Here is a 17,068-nt window from a genome sequence, read left to right as displayed (position 1 = left end):
AGAGTTTCCGTCAGAAGGTGTCTGACACAAGTTTGCACATAAGCAAGCTCAAAATTTGTAATGGAACAGAAAGTGATAGAAAAGGCATGGTTGTGTTTTATTTTTTCCAACTTTGAAAGGGTAAACTGGGGTTTTCATGCTTTCTTGGATGAACTCAGCAATTCTGCTGGGTACTACCAATAGAAGCACGAGCACCCTTAATAACAAGAGTATTTACCTGTAGATCGGTGTCAACAAAAATTTCACAAAAAAAGAAAAAAAAAAAAGAGTAACATTTCCCACATCATTCATTTTTACAGTATGATTCACTTTCGGCGGAAAATCAGAGAACAAAACAAGAAAAAAAGAAAAAGAAAAGCAACAAGCACTCAAGTTAAGCACAGTTGCTGCTCTGCGTCTTCTGTTTTCGTTCGCATTTAGCATCTCTCTCTCTCTTGCTCTCTTGCTCTCTTGCTCTCTCTCTCTCTCTCTCTTGTGCGGAGAGACTCTTTGGGTTTCTGGAGCAATCCGCGCCAACTGTAACTACTACTTTTTACTCTACACACTTCACGCACAACCATTTCGTTCATGAAAACCCTACTGTGCTGAGAAAGTGTGGGAATTGGGGTAGGGTTTAGGGTCTTGAATCGAATTGACGGATAATAGGGAATTTCCAGGTACCAAAATTATATCTTTTTTGGTTTACCTATTGTAATGTTTGGCTGCTGAGAAATTGTGGGAATTGGGGATTTGGGAAGGAAAGTTTAATGTTCTTTTTATATATACGATTCTTAAATTTAATAACTTCGGGCTTATGAAAGTGGAAGCCGCACAAAAGCACTGATTTTGATTGATCTTTTTCGGTCCGGTGTTTTGGTACGCTTAAGTTTGGGTTTTTCTTTTCGATACCATTTTGCTGATTATTACTAAATGCCTAATGCAGTGATTGGGTACACACTGTACTTGCATGTCTGACTATTCACTTGCATATCTTTGTGCACCTCCCAGCTTTCTTGTTTTGTTTGTAAGAATGGGTAATTGCTTCTATGCGCTGGGTCATTAGATTTGCATGAGGATTTGTTGTATGATTTTGAACTGGGTAAGGCCCTTTACCTGTTGCTTGAGGGAAAAAAAGACGAGGTGTTGCTTTGAGGCCAATATGTCATAAATGTTGATGGAAGATAGTTTGTTTCTTTATGTTCACAAAGGGGCTCACAATTTCTGTTCTCATTCAGGTTGATAAAATTTATGCACTAGGACCTGAAGCTGAGCTTGTAGAGCAGCATGGGATTTGATAATGAATGCGTATTGAATATCCAATCTCTTGCCGGAGAGTACTTTTGTCTGGTTTGTAGTCTGCTTGTCTACCCGATGAAGCATTGCAGTGACAGTGCACTCATCTATACTAGAAGCCATGTTTGACATTCGTTGTGAGCCCTACCTGACAGTTCCCAAATGACAGCTACTTAGTGACAGAAGCCGATGCCAAGGTCCTTCCTTTACAACCTTGGTCGTAACAAATATCTTTGATCTTTATTATCTGCTTATGGATACAAGTTTACTGTAACTAATCAATGCAGCTACTTGTTGAACCGAATAAGAACCCCCCTGAAACCGTAGGAAAAATAGCAGATCATTGCCTCTAGCACAGGAGTGGATGCACATGGCAGGGACCTCTGGATGTGCCTTTGGCAATTCTTCTGTAGGATGCAACAGGTGTGGAATCCAAATTGTGCATCGTCAGGTGCAGGAGCATGCTCAAAATTGCCCTGTGAGTATTTTTTTTTTCTTACAAGATGATAAGTTACTATCTGGAATTTAGAAATGATTTAATGGTTATCTTTTAATGACAGGGTGTGCAGCCTCAAGCGCAGCAGACTGATGGTGCTTTGGACACTTCAGCTTCTGGCACGTCAGCTACTGCTGATCAGACCCAGGCTGCCACTCAGTCAGGAGTAGCGAAGTCTCAGGCCCAGGTTTTTCAAATTTCAAGTGTCACTCCACCTGGATCTGATCCAGATCAGAAAGCAAACTCTAGTTCTCAAGCTGTTGTTCAAGCTGCTGTGCCAACTGCTGAACAGTGGTACCAACATCAGCAACAATATCAACAGTACTACCGGCAGAACTACTTTACCTATCAACAGGCAGCAGTTCAACAATCACAGCAGCGGCATTTGCAATCTCATTTACCATACAGGACAGTCCAGCATCAACCTCGGGCATACTTGCAATCTCAGCCCCAAACTCAACCTTCACTACGGGCCCAACTATCTCAATCTCAATCTCAACCCCAACCCCAAATTCAGCCCCCACATGTGCAGGTTCCTGTTGCCGCTCAAACTCAAAATCAGGCACAAGTGAACAAACAGCAGCAACTTCACCCTGCAGTGCAGACTTATCCAGCTGCTCGTAGGCAGCCACTCCCTCAATCTCTACAATATTTCCAAGCTCCATCCCATTCACAACCACATCCTCAGCATGTGCAAATGCCTCATAATCAGCAGGCCCAAATTCAGCAACATACCCACTCCCAGATTCACCCGCAACACCATCCCATTTCTCAACCCCAACCTCATTCACAACCTCAGCCACAGCCACAAGCACAGCTTCAACAGCATCCCCAGCCCCATCCCCAACTTCACCCTTCTCAGTCCATGAATACTACCGTCCAGCCTCAGACACAACATCCATCATCTCATGCAGTGACTGGTAATCACTTGTACCCTCAACCTCACCTTCACCAACCAGTGCAGTCAGGCGCCCCACAACAACATACTATGGACATGCAATCTCATGGTGTACCTCACTCTCAGTCACGAACTCCTGTTCAAATACAGAGTCAATCCCCTCAACAACCCCCAGTCATGCGGCTGCCCCCATCTCATATTCCAAACCAGCAGCAGCCAGCTTTGTTGCCTTTTCCTGGTCAAATCCGAAACATTAATCCTGCAAAACAGCAGCTGGTTCACTCTTATGCTCAGCAACCTGGGAATACTGTTCAACAACGCCCTCTTATGCATGCAGTTCAACGATCGATTCCTCGTCACCATCGGCCCTATGTACAACAGCAACCACCTACACAGTTACATCCCCGGGGTCAATCTCATTCATTCCCTCTACATGTTCATGCCTATACGCAGTCTCAGCGGAACATTGCATTGTCTCAGGGCATTCAACTTAGCCAGTCTAATATTGGCGGAAGTGGAAGGCCTATGATGCCAATTCATGGAGTACAATCTCAGACCTCTGTACAAACCACTGGAGGTCTTCACATGAGGCCAGTGCATCCTGCTGTAAATCTTCCATCTACAAATCAGAGCAATATGGTCAGAACAAAGAACCTAGTGCAATCTGGAGCGAACTCGAGACCAACTACGTCTGAGAGGCATGCTGAGCAAGAATCTGAGTCATCAGCTCAGCAAATTGCTAAAAATGTTACACATGATGTGGGTACAGCATCTGCTGTGGTAGGTGATGCCGAGGTTAAAACTGTGAAATCTGAGATGGATATGAAGTCCATTGATAATGAGTATAAACCTACTGGTGAAGATAAAACTAATCATGGTGATACATCTTCCAAGGAGATTCCAGATATACATGCACTTGAAAATGGAGAGTCTGTAAGTCAATCAATGTTGAATGCGGCTGATCAAAATAAGGTACGAAAGTTGGGGGTGGCAAGAGGGAGGCATTATAGAGGGGTGAGGCAGAGGCGGTTGGGGAAGTTCACGGCTGAGATTCGGGACCCAGCTAAGAAGGTATCCAGAAACAGAGTGTGGCTTGGGTGCTACGAGACCTCTGAGGAAGCGGCTTTGGCTTATGACAGAGCCGCCTACCGCATACATGGCTCCAAGGCTTTGCTCAATTTCCCAATCTGCCACACCAGATTGCCTTGAACGAGCCTCCACCTGTCCGAGTCAGCGGCAAGCTCAAAGAACCGGAGAAAGAGGCTGCCACTGCTTCAACAACGCCGAAATCCAGTAAGAGGACCACTTCTCGGCGGCTGACCATGATCATCAAGCAAATGTGTTTCGGAGAATGCATAAGAATAGTATGGGTCTGCTGTCACTTGGCGAGAAACTATTGGTTAGCTAGCTGATCATTATATTAGTTGTTCATGAACTCTACAAACATAACTCTCTTGCTCTTATATTTTTCTGTACAGTTGTACTTTACTTATTGCAGCTGACCCTCTCTTTCCCCGAGTAAGTGGGTAACATCGTGTCTACTTTGTACACTTATTCAGCTGCTTTTGTTGGAATTTGTTCCTACTTATATGTATATGTGGTGGAAATATCTTCGTCTTTTCAAATTCTTTATGAAATTATGGTTTTATTATATGTTTTAAATTTTTTTCTGTACACCAAATTAAACTTTAAAAATATTTTTTTGTCTGAAACTCTTTTTATGAATGACGAAAGATGATTCAAATAACCTATATGACAAATTAAACTTTTAATGGAAAGATTTTTCTCATTATATCTTTTCACTAAGTTTTCAGCTTCCCCTTGGTAATGTTGAAATCGTAACAGTAAAAATATTTAGCTTTCCAAGTTCGTAGAGTGGCGAAGAAGGTGTTGAATTTTTTCTTGTTCAGATGAGATGGCATATGAATGCTTGAATTCTTCAAGTGCGACTTTTCTTGGTATTAGGATTTTGTATTTGGGTTTGTTTTGAGGTAGTCTAGCTTGAACTATCGTCAGGTAAGTTGCCCTCCACACATTCTTTTTTGTTTTAATATTTTTAAGTTGTGATTCAAACTGTTTTCTCTGAGTACCTTTGTTTTGTTAAAATTAATTACTTGTAGTGTTGAGCTGTTTTGACTGATTTGTGGGTACTCTGCTTGGTATATTTTAAATTGTAGCTTGGTCTCTTGGTTCTGAAAGGACGGTAGCAGAGTTATCTTCATAGAGTCAGATAATTATTTCATTGATGTTCTCTTTAGTCTATTGACAATGCCTAGGGGAAAAATTGTTAGGCTTTTCGGTAGTTATTCACTTCCAATGGGAGTCGGTTGCATGAACAATTTATATCAAAGTGTCCATGATATTGATGAACAGATTTTGCAAACTGAAGAGTGTTGTGCCATGCTGCTGTGCCCCCACAATGCAGCTGAATCCTTTTTAAGTAGGCTCAAATTGAATTTGAGGATTGTGAGACCACACGTTAATTCTTCAATAATCCATGTTGCCTCCTCTGTACGAAAAGTTTTAGTTATTATGCAAGTGTTGGTTGTTGCCATTGTGGTGAGCTGATGGATCAGGGGATCAATGTTTCAGCAAATCGTGGTCAGGTTGGTGGGGTGATTGTAGACCGGCAAGACAGACTTATACTTACTCTCCTTTTCTTTCCAAGCTTGGAGTTGTGGATCCAAAAGCTACCGCGGAAAGGACTTTCAATGTAGGTGTTGACGAGGTATTTCTAGTGATGACATATTAGTATATGCTAACCTTTCTTGGACTGCAACACTGGTTTCTGATCTCTGTCTTTTACTAGGTTGTGAACTTGCTTTTGTGCTCTTTAGTCCCTAAGACGCCCTTTACTGATATGCTGCTCAAGCCTAAACCAGAAGCACAATTGATCAACGAATTTTGTGATCGAATATCTATAATTTCTCAAGTGGCAGAATACACCATGCATGGTGATCCAAACATTTCTTTTACACTTATAGTTAGCTAGTCAACCAAGAAGGTTTGCTATGCTGAAGCAGGGGAGGATTTTGTAGTTTTTTTTCTTCAGTTTCCTTGTTGTTCCACTTGGGTTTGTACTGAAGCAGATAGGCGATGGTTCTTCTTGGAAAGGATGCATTGATAACTTGTACGAGAGTGTAGAAGATATTGATGGCCAATACTTGAAGTCAACTTCCCACAAAACAATTTTACTTAGTTCCAAGCTAGCTGGTTTTAGCTATGCTAACCATCCTTTAGGAATCGAGGGAGCCACTTTTCACTCTAATGAATCAGAGAAACCAGTTTTTGTAGACCCCAAACCACCCTATATTGAAGATGATTGTGTTGGAGGATTCTTAAGAGCTCCGGCAATGTTCATGGTAACTGATAGCCTGATCGTAAGGTGGAGGGGAGTTACCTGTCACTGACATTGAAGTGCAATGAATCTTGGCAAGGTGGAGGTGAGTTATGTATTTGATTTGCAATTTCTGATTTACTGTTTGAACTCTGGGTTTATTTTAGATTTGTAATGTCTTTGAAATTGTTTGTATTTGACTCTCCATAGACCTGAACTTCTACTTGGGGTGTCCAACTATGATGGGTTGAAGTTGAACAGAAGAAGGTGGCATTGTTTTCTATGTATTGTGACCTTTTTTCCCTTCTCTTTTAGTTGTTGATGTTTTTATGGTTTGTGCTGCAGGATGTGAGTCTTTTGGTGGCTGCTTTTCTTTTTTACTCTCCTCTAACTGATTTCTATAGGATGACAGATCAAGAACATTAAGAGGCTGTTTTTAAAAGCTATCGTCGGAAGCCCATTGCTTTTGAAATGATCGAGTTGTTTTATTTGTACCAAAAACTTTCTACTGCTCAACTTTAAAGGGAAACAGCTTTTTGTGAAAAACAGTGGAGGATATGTATTTGTTGAAAACATGAGCACCAATAGACAAATTGTTGTTTGGGGCTATCAAACAATAAGTAGCTGTCAATTGTTCCTTCTTTGGCTGCCAAAGGAAGACACTGGTGAGATCAGAGTCAGAAAGAAAAGAGGTCACGAAAAGATCAAGAGCCTGCAGCGAGTAACAAAACAGAAGATTAATAATTGAACAATTTTTTATTTTTGCCTAATCACCTGTACAAGTGCATTTAGAAAACACTAACATGCTCCTTGCCAACATGCACAACTTGCTCCTCGAGGCCAGAAAGGCATCTTCAATTCATTCATAACAACAGAAAGAGCGAACAGACTGTCAGTAAAAATATGAGCTTATATGGTTCTGTCCTGTAACTTGCATAAAAATATGAGGCCACAGGGCCATCCCTAAATCCTAATAGACGGTTCTCGTAACAAAAACCGTGATAAAGCTCGGTCATCAAGATCCTGGTCACTCTTATGCAAATGGTCGATTCATCCTTTCAAAGAGCTATTGTGCAAATGTTTTAAGGCAAACCCAGAGAGGAATGGTTAGGAAACTAAAAGAGTAACGTAACAAAATCCTCCCCTGCTTCTGCATAACAAAACCATTAGCTTCGTTCACATAAAATTATGCCGGGTACCAATTAGAAGCACATTTTTACAGTTTTACTCTAGGATGGTAAATTCCCAAAAAAAATATATGAAAAAATGGCATTACCACCAACGGCGTCGTATCATTCACTTTCGGTAGAAAATCGGAGAACAAAAGAAGAAAAAAAAACATATAAACATAAACACAACATACACTTGTTAAGCACCGTTGTTGCTTTGCGTCTTCTGTTTTCAGTTCGCATTTAGCATCTCTCTATCTCTCTTGCTCTTGTGTTGAGAGACTCTTTGCGTTTCTCGAGCAATCGGCGCCAACTGTAACTACTACTTTCTACTCTACACTCTTCACGCGCAACCATTTCGTTCATGAAAACCCTGAGATTTATTTTATCTTTTCGGTTTTTACAGGTTGAACTGGGCTAGGGTTTAGGGTCTTGAATCGAATTGACGGATATTAGAGAAATTTCAAGGTACCAAAATTATGTCTGTTTTGGTTTACCTAGTGTAATGTTTGGCTGCTGAGAAAGTGTGGGAATTGGGGATTTGGGAAGGAAAGTTTTATGTTTTTTTTTTTAAATTTAAATATACGATACTTAAATTCAATAACTTCAGGCTTATGAAAGTCGAAACCGCACTCATCTAAATCTGTAAACGCACAAAAACACGGATTTTGATTGATCTTTTTCGGTCTGGATTTTTTGGTACGCATAGGACAGTTTGGGTTTTTCTTTTCGATGCCATTTTGCTGATTATTACTAAATGCCTAATGGAGTGATTGGGTACGCACTGGATTTGCATGTCTGAATATTGACTTGCATATCATTCTGTGCCTCCCTGCTTTCTTGTTTGGTTTGTGAAAATGGGTAATTGCGTTTATGCGTTGGGTCATTTTCTTCTTCTGAGGATTGTTTGTATGATTTTGAACTGAGTGAGGCCCTTTACCTGTTGCTTCGAAGAAAAATAAGAAGATGTGTTGCAATGAAGCCAGTGTGTCATAAATGTTGATGGAAGAAAGTTTGTTTCTTTATGCTCACAAAGGGGCTCACAATTTTTGCACTCATTCAGGTTGATAAAATTTATGCACTAGGACTTGAAGCTGAGCTTGCAGGGCAGCATGGGATTTGATAATGAGTGCATATTGAATATCCAATCTCTTGCCGGAGAGTACTTTTGTCCAGTTTGTCGTCTGCTTGTCTACCCAAATGAAGCATTGCAGTCACAGTGCACTCATTTATACTGCAAGCCCTGTTTGACATACGTAGTGAGCTCTACCCGAGCTTGCCCATATGATGGCTACTTAGTGACAGAAGCAGATGCCAAGGTCCTTCCTTTACAACCTTGGTCGTAACCAATTTATCTGATCTTTACTGTCTGCTTATTGATACAACTTTACTGTAACTAATCAATGCAGCCACTTATTGAATCAAATAAGTCCCTTGCTGAAACCATAGGAAAAATAGCAGTTCATTGCCTCTATCACAGGAGTGGATGCACATGGCAGGGACCTTTATCTGAGTGTACATCTCATTGTTCTGGATGTGCCTTTGGTAATTCTCCTGTAGTATGCAACAGGTGTGGAATCCAAATTGTGCATCGTCAAGTGCAGGAGCATGCACAAAATTGCCCGGTGAGTATTTTATTTTTCTTTTTACAAGATGAGAAGTTACTATCTGGAATTGATTTTATTGTTATCTGTCAATGACAGGGTGTGCAGCCTCAAGCGCAGCAGTCTGAGGGTGCTTTGGATACTTCAGCTTCTGGCACATCAGCTACTGCTGATCAGACCCAGGCTGCCACTCAGTCAGGAATAGCAACATCTCAGGCCCAGGTTTCTCAAACTACAAGTGTCACAGCACCTGGACCTGATCCTAATCAGAAAGCAAACTCAAGTTCTCAAGCTATTGTTCAAGCTGCTGTGCCGTCTGCTGAACAGTGGTACCAACATCAGCAACAATATCAACAGTACTATCAGCAGTATCCTGGGTATGATCCATATCAACAACAATATCAGAACTACTATCCCTATCAACAGCCAGCAGTTCCACAATCACAGCAGCAGCATTTGCAGTCTCATCCACCATATGGGACAGTCCAGCATCAATCTCAGACATACTTGCAATCGCAGCCCCAAACTCAACCTCCACTACAGCCTCAATTATCTCAATCTCAAGCTCAAGCTCAAGCTCAAGCTCAAGCTCAAGCTCAACCCCAACCCCAAATTCAGCCCCCACATGTGCAGGCTTCTGTTGCCGCTCAAACTCAAAATCAGGCACAAGTTAACCAACAGCAGCAATTTCACCCTGCCGTGCAGACTTACCCGGCAGCTCATGGGCAGCCACACCCTCAACCCCTACCATATTTCCAAGCTCCATCCCATTCACAGCCACATCCTCAACATGTGCAAATGCCTCATAATCAGCAAGCCCAAATTCAGCAACATACCCAGTCCCAGCTTCTCCCGCAACAGCATCCCATTTCTCAACCCCAACCTCATTCACAACCTCAGCAACAGGCACAGCTTCAACAACATCCCCAACCCAATCCCCAACTTCACCCATCTCAGCCCATGAATGCTACCAACCAGCCTCAGACACTACATCCATCATCTCATGCAGTGACTGGCAATCACTTGTACCCTCAACCTCACCTTCACCAACCAGTGCAGTCAGGCGCCCCACAACAACATACTATGCACGTGCAATCTCATGGAATGCCTCACTCCCAGTCACAAACTCCAGTTCAAATACAGAGTCAGTTCCCTCAACAACCCCCACTTATGCGGCCACCCCCATCTCATACAACAGTTCCAAACCAGCAGCAGCCAGCTTTGTTGCCTTCTCCTGGTCAAATCCAAAACATCAATCCTGCACAACAGCAGCCTGTTCACTCTTATGGTCACCCACCTGGGAATACTGTCCACCAGCGCCCTCATATGCAGGCAGTTCAACAACCGACTCCTCAGCAATATTTCCACCACCAGCCTTTTGTACAACAGCAACCACCTACACAGCTACGTCCCCAGGGTCAATCTCATTCGTTCCCTCAACATATTCATGCCTCTACCCAGTCTCAGCAGAACGTTACATTGTCTCAGGGCATTCAACATACCCAGTCTAATCTTGGCGGAAGGCCTATGATGCCAATTCATGGAGTACAATCTCAGACCTATGCACAAACTGCTGGAGGTGTTCACATGAGGCCAATGCATCCAGCTGCAAACCTTCCATCTACAAATCAGAACAATATGGTCAGAACAAACAACCTAGTGCAGTCTGGAGCAAACTCTGGACCAACTACGTCTGAGAGGCAAGCTGAGCAAGAATCTGAGTTATCGGGTCAGCAAAATGCTAAAAAGGTTGTACATGATGTGGGTACAGCATCTGCTGTGGTAGCTGATGCGGAGGTTAAAACTGCGAAATCTGAGACGGATATGAAGTCCATTGATAATGAGAATAAACCTACTGGTGAAGATAAAACTAATCAGGGAGATACATCTTCCCAGGAGATTCCAGATATACATGCACTTGAAAATGGAGAGTCTGTAAGTAAATCAATGTTGAAGGAAGAGAGTGTGGATGGTACTCTGGACCATTCAAGTAATGGTAAATTGGGTGAAGTTGTAGCTGAGGGTGCAAAAGATGTTTCCATCAGTGACATGAAACAGAGAGAGCTTAAAGAAATCCCATCTGAAGAAGCTCAACTTCGTGAAGAACAGGGTCGGATGTTGCAGAAGGATGCTAGTGGCAATCCGCAGCCTTTTATTGGCACTGATGAGGGATCTCAAGCTGTATCTACTTCAGCTCCAATATCTGATCAAGGAAAGCATCTGCCTCATCATGGACCTACTACACTCCCGCAAAGACCTGGTGCACCTCTTTTGTTACAAGTGCCTCCAGGACCTCCTCGTCATACACAGGGGCCTGGGAATCATTTAAGGCCCCCAGGGCCTGCACATGTTCCTGGACAGCCTTTTCATTCATCTGAGCATTTCCAGCCACATGGTGGCAACCTGGGCTTTGGAGCATCATCTGGCAGGGCAAGTCAGTATGGTCCTCAAGGAAGCATCGAACTGCAATCTGTTACTCCGCATGGGCCTTATAATGAAGGTCATTTACCGCTTCCACCCACTAGTGCTTTGGATTTTCACGGTGGCATGATGTCAAGAGCAGCACCAATTGGACAGCCATCTGGTATCCACCCAAATATGTTGAGGATGAATGGAACTCCAGGCCTTGACTCCTCATCAACTCATGTGCCGAGGGATGAAAGGTTTAAGGCTTTTCCAGGCGAGCGGTTGAATCCCTTCCCAGTGGATCCAACACGTCATGTTATTGACCGAGTAGAGTTTGAAGATGATCTGAAGCAATTCCCTAGGCCTTCATATCTGGATTCTGAGCCTGTTGCAAAATTTGGGAATTACTCGTCAAGGCCATTTGATAGGGCACCTCATGGCTTCAAGTATGATAGTGGTCCGCATACAGATCCTGCAGCTGGCACTGCTCCATCAAGGTTCCTGTCTCCCTATCGTCTTGGTGGTTCAGTGCATGGGAATGATGCAGGAGATTTTGGGAGAATGGAGCCTACTCATGGTCATCCAGATTTTGTTGGACGGCGTCTTGTGGATGGTTTGGCTCCTCGAAGCCCAGTTAGAGATTACCCTGGCCTCCCACCTCATGGGTTTAGAGGCTTTGGCCCTGATGATTTTGATGGCAGGGAGTTTCATCGATTTGGTGATCCACTTGGAAATCAATTCCATGAGGGTAGGTTTTCTAATTTGCCCGGTCATTTTCGTAGGGGAGAGTTTGAGGGTCCTGGTAATCTGCGAATGGTTGATCATAGAAGGAATGATTTTATTGGTCAAGATGGTCACCCTGGTCATCTTCGGAGGGGAGATCATTTAGGTCCTCACAACTTGCGAGAACCTCTGGGTTTTGGTTCTCGTCATTCACGCATGGGAGACATGGCTGGGCCCGGGAACTTTGAGTCATTTCGAGGCAACAAGCCCAATCATCCTCGCCTTGGTGAGCCTGGATTTCGAAGCAGCTTTTCACTTCAGAGATTTCCAAATGATGGAACTTATACAGTTAAGTATTTGCTTCAGTCATTTGCATTATGCATGTGAAGTGATGCACTATGTTAGTAGAGCTCCTATTGGGATACTTTATTTTTATTTGTTTTTTAAGTTCAACTTTGTGATGTTATGGATATCTTCAGGGAGATCTGGAGTCTTTTGATCACTCAAGGAAAAGGAAGCCAGCTAGTATGGGGTGGTGTCGGATCTGTAAAGTTGATTGTGAAACAGTGGAAGGCTTGGACTTGCATTCACAAACAAGGGAGCACCAGAAGATGGCTATGGATATGGTACGAAGCATTAAGCAGAATGCTAAAAAGCAGAAACTGTAAGTTCTCTGTGCATATCATAGTTACTGCTTGACATCATATTTGATTAATTTTTTTCTTTTATATATTTTTCTTTTCCATTTATGGTTTAGAAGTCTGGTTGTGTGTGTTTTTTTAAATTTTGTTTTTCTACTTTTTGTAGAACCTCTGGTGATCAGTCCTTATTAGAGGATGCAAACAAGTCAAAAATTCCAGTATTGAGGGCTGGGGAGAAAAGCATTGATTGATGATGGTGTGCTGCAATGTGGATCCCTTTGGTTGCATTTCACTTGGGGTCCGATTGTTTCTTTGGTATTATTGCGTTAGCAATATAGGTGATGCACCCTTCCATGCCTCTTTTTTCTACATTCGGGGTGGTTCATGCTAGTTTTGTCATTTCAGGTTGCTGCCATGTTAATGGAGATGGTATTTGGAACTGGAGTTCAATGGCAGTTAAGTTTGTTGGTTTTTGACTCTCAAGTTTTCTATTCTCACTAGGATTGTTTTCTGTTGACATTATCATCATTAGAAATTCAAAAGTGGTATACTGCTATCACTTCTTTTGCATTTGGAGCTGAGATGGCATTTGGTTTATAGCATTCTTGAATGTATCTTTTAACTTTCCAATTCTTATATTTCAAGTTCGTTCATGTTTTGTTCGTTATACTCGGTGCAATGAAAAAGTTGGAACTTTACAAGATTATTAGCCAGGAAAACTTGATGTGATGAATTTTTAGAATGAGTGGATCCTGGAATATTAAAGTATGGTACAGCAGGAGATGATAGAATCCGGAATGAATCAACAAAATCCTGTATTGTGTTCCAGATCTGTTAGAATTATTGTGATAATAAAGAATCCGATGGTGGTCTAGTGATGGCTTTGTCGTTTTTATCATGTTCTGTAGTTCAGATGTGTATTTTTTGTTAGAAAGGATCTCATTGCTACACAGCTCTCAAAACATGGACATTACCTTGAACAATAAAGCTCTCTAATATAAGTATTTTCCTTTATATTGTATATAACTTCGTAATTTTACATTATTTTCATTACAGTTGGCAACAATACCTGATTTCAAGTTTTGGAAGTATCTACGATGCTGTCTGAATTGTTTCTTCTTTTTTATTATGAGCAGAGGCACTTCTGTATGTAGTATGATATTAATTAATGTTAATCAACCTCATCCTTGGTACTTAATTGGTAGAAATTGAACTGACCATGTTAAGCAGAGTAGTTATTAATTTTTTTACTAACATTTCACCCCAATTGTTCTCAATTTTAGCTTAGTTGGAGGTGCTAAAAGGATGTTTGCAAAGATATAAGGAGTTTCTCTAAATTGATCAAACTTACTGACAAATAATTGTTAATCTCTAGTACTGTAGTAGATTTAAAAACTCAAGATTTGGGGTGTATAGGCCTATAGAAGGCAATGACTATAGTGTACTTTACTGTGTAGATTATACAGGGAAAATTCAAGTGACTCTTAAGAAAAAAGTGAGAGAGCCTAAGGAATTAGGTATTTTGAGACTATGATCGTATATCTTAGAAGCTTTATTTTTTCTTTTCTTTTCTTTTTTTAGTAGTTAGCAGAGATAGCTTCATGCTGTTGTTTGTTGGACTGCAGACCTACTATCTATTATTTTATTATCTTTATTTTGTGGCTTGTGAATCAGCATTTATTTGAAGGATATTGTTTTGCTGATAAACTAGGCTATGAGACAAATATTTGCTCTGCTGGCCATATTGGTTGGAAATTGGTCAACCTAAGCAATTGAACAATCTGGCAAACACAATTAAGCTGTATATTCTGCAGTTGCTTGTTACTTTTACTGGTCTAGTACTATCGGATATGGCTGATGCCGTCGGCATAGGATACATTGATGTTGGACAAGAGGAATGCTATTTGGTGTAGGGCAGAAGCAGAAGCTGCTGTCTGGTTGCTGTAGCAGCACAAAACCACGCTAGAGAAGGGATATCAAGCACTAAATAATGGTCAAAACAAGAGATAGAAAGCTATGAGATTTTTAAATCAATAAGAAACAGAGAAAGAAAGCAATAGGATCATAGTTGGAATGTTGATATATTAGTTATAGGGCAAAGATACCAAAGTGAGACTACATTCTGATTTTGTGGGACAAAAGACTGCATAAAAAGCCTCTAAATAGGGTATGTATACTAGGGTTACAAGCCTAGCATCCTAGCCCTTGATTACTTCAATAACTAGTCAATCTTAGCCTCCAAAAATACTTACTCACATGACTATTGCCTGACTATTAAAAAGAGACTAGGAGAAATACTATAAGCTACAAACAACATAAAACATAAAAATCAAACAAGACAAATACAAGATAAGCATAAAACTGAAACCCCAAACTAACTAGAACCTAAACCAAATGCTCCTGCAGATGCTCCTGAATTATTATAATGAGTTTCTGTTTGTTTACCTAGTAACTGGAGGTAGATCTTGTCTCATTATTTTTACATATGGAAAGGCTTTTATGAGAAATTTCACAAGTTCAATTTTTTTAATCTTTATTGCTATTTCTCTTTTTGCTGAATTGACTGTTGATTCTTTATTATTTTTAGCTTCTAAGGTCGATTTTATAGTTGATTTTTATTTTTGGTGGAATTTCTCTTTTCTATAATAGATCTTTTCAATTCGACCTGTCTTTTTTCGGCGAAGCAGACTACGTAAGGGCTGAAAGTTTAGCAGAGAGGTTTACTCTGTCATCTGTTTTTGATGTGGTAAGATTGTGTTCAATGTACAGATTTTATTTTGAGGCAAAATTTGCTTGTTAGTGTTGATTTCATTGTCATGCTGATATGTTGGGGGTTCTATCTGTTTCTACATATTTACTATTGTGTATACAAACGGTACATCCTTTGACGGGCTAGGATAACCTTAGGAAACTTAGGAGGGTTGTAAATTTGATCGCCTTTCATCTTTAGATACTAGCTTTAAGAAGCCATAGGCTTATTGTATGTGTATTGGAATTGTTAGTGGTAGGGCTCAAGACTTATCTAGCATATTGCATAATGACAGGCTGATGGCTGTTTTAAATTTTACCGTTGCATTTCGTGGATTAATTTCCTTCTTTTGTTTTTTACACTTGGGTGATGCATCTTTGGAACTGTTTTAAATTTCTTACATATCAGAAAAACTTGCAGTCTTATGTTTTTTTTCATAATTGTAAAAAAAAATATATATATATATATATATATATATATATATATATCTTGGACTGTGAAAGGGAATACTTTGATGGCTCTTTTAAATTATTAATCCATGAAAACCTTAATAGTGTTTCTCATAAAAAGAAGAAAGAAAAAGTCTGAGCGTTTCTTTTGTCTAACACCATCAAAAGATCTCCTGATATGACTAAAGAGTTTCTCTTGTTCATGAAGATTTTTTCTTTCTTTCTTTCTTTTTCTTTGGGGAACTTCAAAGGAATCACCACAACTACTGCATATCAAAAGATATCCAATTGCAGTCTCAAACTTTTCCTTGATGCTTGTAATGTATTCGTTTTGCAGACCTGTTAAGAGTATTTTTGTTTGTCTAAGTAGCCTTCGTTACTTTTCTTCTCTTGCATTTTAGATAAGCAACTTGTGTTTCATATGGTTGTTTTTAGACTCAAACTAAAAGACTGTTTTAACCTCTTCTAAGAGTGGACAGATTTCTTTAACCTTCCTGGTTATATGGGAATTTGATTTGGATATTACACATGAAATTAGGGAAATAGGGTACCTTTTTTGACATATTGGAATGCTACTGTCAACGCTAAGAAGCTCTAAATTCATAATGGAGTAAGCTTATTTATATTTTTCTGCATTTGTGCGATGATGTTGACATGATCATGAACATGTTTCATAATGAACTCTAAAATTTATGATTTACTAGCAATATCTTTTATTTATTTCAGAAAGCATATATTAGCAATGCATGTTTCATCTCACTTGCAGTCACCTCGTTCTCTCTTGTCCTTCCTCTTGTTTTCCTTCAAACTTAAAGAAGAAGAAATTGGTCTTTTCCTTCTCTTTCCCACTTTCATTGAGTACACTGGAATCTTAGTTTTATTCAACAAGATTACCATAACTTTTATGGGTGATTTGGGTACGTTCTGAAATAGGAAAACTTTAAGGGATGATCATGCTTTCAAGCCCAGAAAATTCGTTATAATAGTGCAGGGCTTTTGTGATCAGAGGCATATGCCAAAGCGTTGCCAATTTGCATGCAATCCAATGAAGAATGCAGAACTGAGCAACTTAAATGATAACTACACTGAATAAAATACACAATATTTATTTAACCGAAAAAAAAAACCACGATTTGGAACCTGCACCTGCTCTAGATGCTTAACTTTTACATGAACTCAAGTAACTTTTGGATTTTATTGCTTTTGTCACACTCATGTTTTAAGTAATGCTGGACTAGGAAATATAAGTGTAGCTTATGACTGACAAGAATAACACACAAGGTCTCAATCGGAGAAAAAGAAAAACCAGAAAAATTGTAATATG

At 40.3% G+C, this 17,068-nt stretch overlaps 1 protein-coding gene and 2 pseudogenes across 6 annotated transcripts; all 3 read left to right on the top strand.

The window, feature by feature from the left end:
* Window positions 1-356: 356 nt before the first annotated feature.
* On the top strand, window positions 357-4,319 carry LOC110762453 (uncharacterized; annotated as a pseudogene). Its single transcript, XR_015836546.1, has 4 exons — window positions 357-656; window positions 1,215-1,469; window positions 1,581-1,750; window positions 1,833-4,319. The product of XR_015836546.1 is annotated as an uncharacterized LOC110762453 (transcript).
* Window positions 4,320-4,862: 543 nt separating this feature from the next.
* Window positions 4,863-6,915, top strand: LOC148294094 (uncharacterized; annotated as a pseudogene). Its single transcript, XR_015836492.1, has 3 exons — window positions 4,863-5,394; window positions 5,476-6,109; window positions 6,214-6,915. The product of XR_015836492.1 is annotated as an uncharacterized LOC148294094 (transcript).
* Window positions 6,916-7,341: 426 nt separating this feature from the next.
* LOC110748464 (uncharacterized) lies at window positions 7,342-16,879 on the top strand. 4 transcript variants are annotated; one of them, XR_015836533.1, is made up of 9 exons: window positions 7,342-7,487; window positions 7,579-7,640; window positions 8,236-8,491; window positions 8,582-8,797; window positions 8,876-12,253; window positions 12,385-12,569; window positions 12,713-12,861; window positions 12,952-13,001; window positions 15,196-16,879. XR_015836533.1 is itself a non-coding variant. In XM_088254854.1 (7 exons), exons 3-7 carry the CDS (start codon window positions 8,285-8,287, stop codon window positions 12,795-12,797), a joined length of 4,071 nt encoding a protein of 1,356 aa, XP_088110980.1. In that variant the 5' UTR covers window positions 7,342-7,487; window positions 7,579-7,640; window positions 8,236-8,284; the 3' UTR covers window positions 12,798-13,213. The 4 variants fall into 4 exon arrangements, 1 of the variants encoding a protein (XP_088110980.1); XR_015836532.1 differs by having other exon boundaries at window positions 12,713-13,001; XR_015836534.1 differs by lacking the exon at window positions 15,196-16,879 and having other exon boundaries at window positions 12,952-13,213.
* The last annotated feature ends 189 nt before the right edge of the window (window positions 16,880-17,068 follow it).

The sequence above is a fragment of the Prunus avium genome, chromosome 6, assembly GCF_965620075.1.
Source record: "Prunus avium chromosome 6, drPruAviu1.hap1.1, whole genome shotgun sequence".
In the NCBI taxonomy this organism is placed as follows: Eukaryota; Viridiplantae; Streptophyta; class Magnoliopsida; order Rosales; family Rosaceae; genus Prunus; species Prunus avium.
The sequence above is the reverse complement of the archived record's forward strand: the minus strand, read 5'-3'. Positions and strand labels throughout refer to the sequence as shown.

Coding starts and splice junctions, on each gene's coding strand:
- LOC110748464 (XM_088254854.1), top strand. CDS start 8,285: ATGGGATTTGATAATGAGTGCATATTGAATATCCAATCTCTTGCCGGA. Junction 8,798..8,875: donor AGCATGCACAAAATTGCCCG/GTGAGTATTTTA, acceptor TGTCAATGACAG/GGTGTGCAGCCTCAAGCGCA. Junction 12,570..12,712: donor AATGCTAAAAAGCAGAAACT/GTAAGTTCTCTG, acceptor TACTTTTTGTAG/AACCTCTGGTGATCAGTCCT.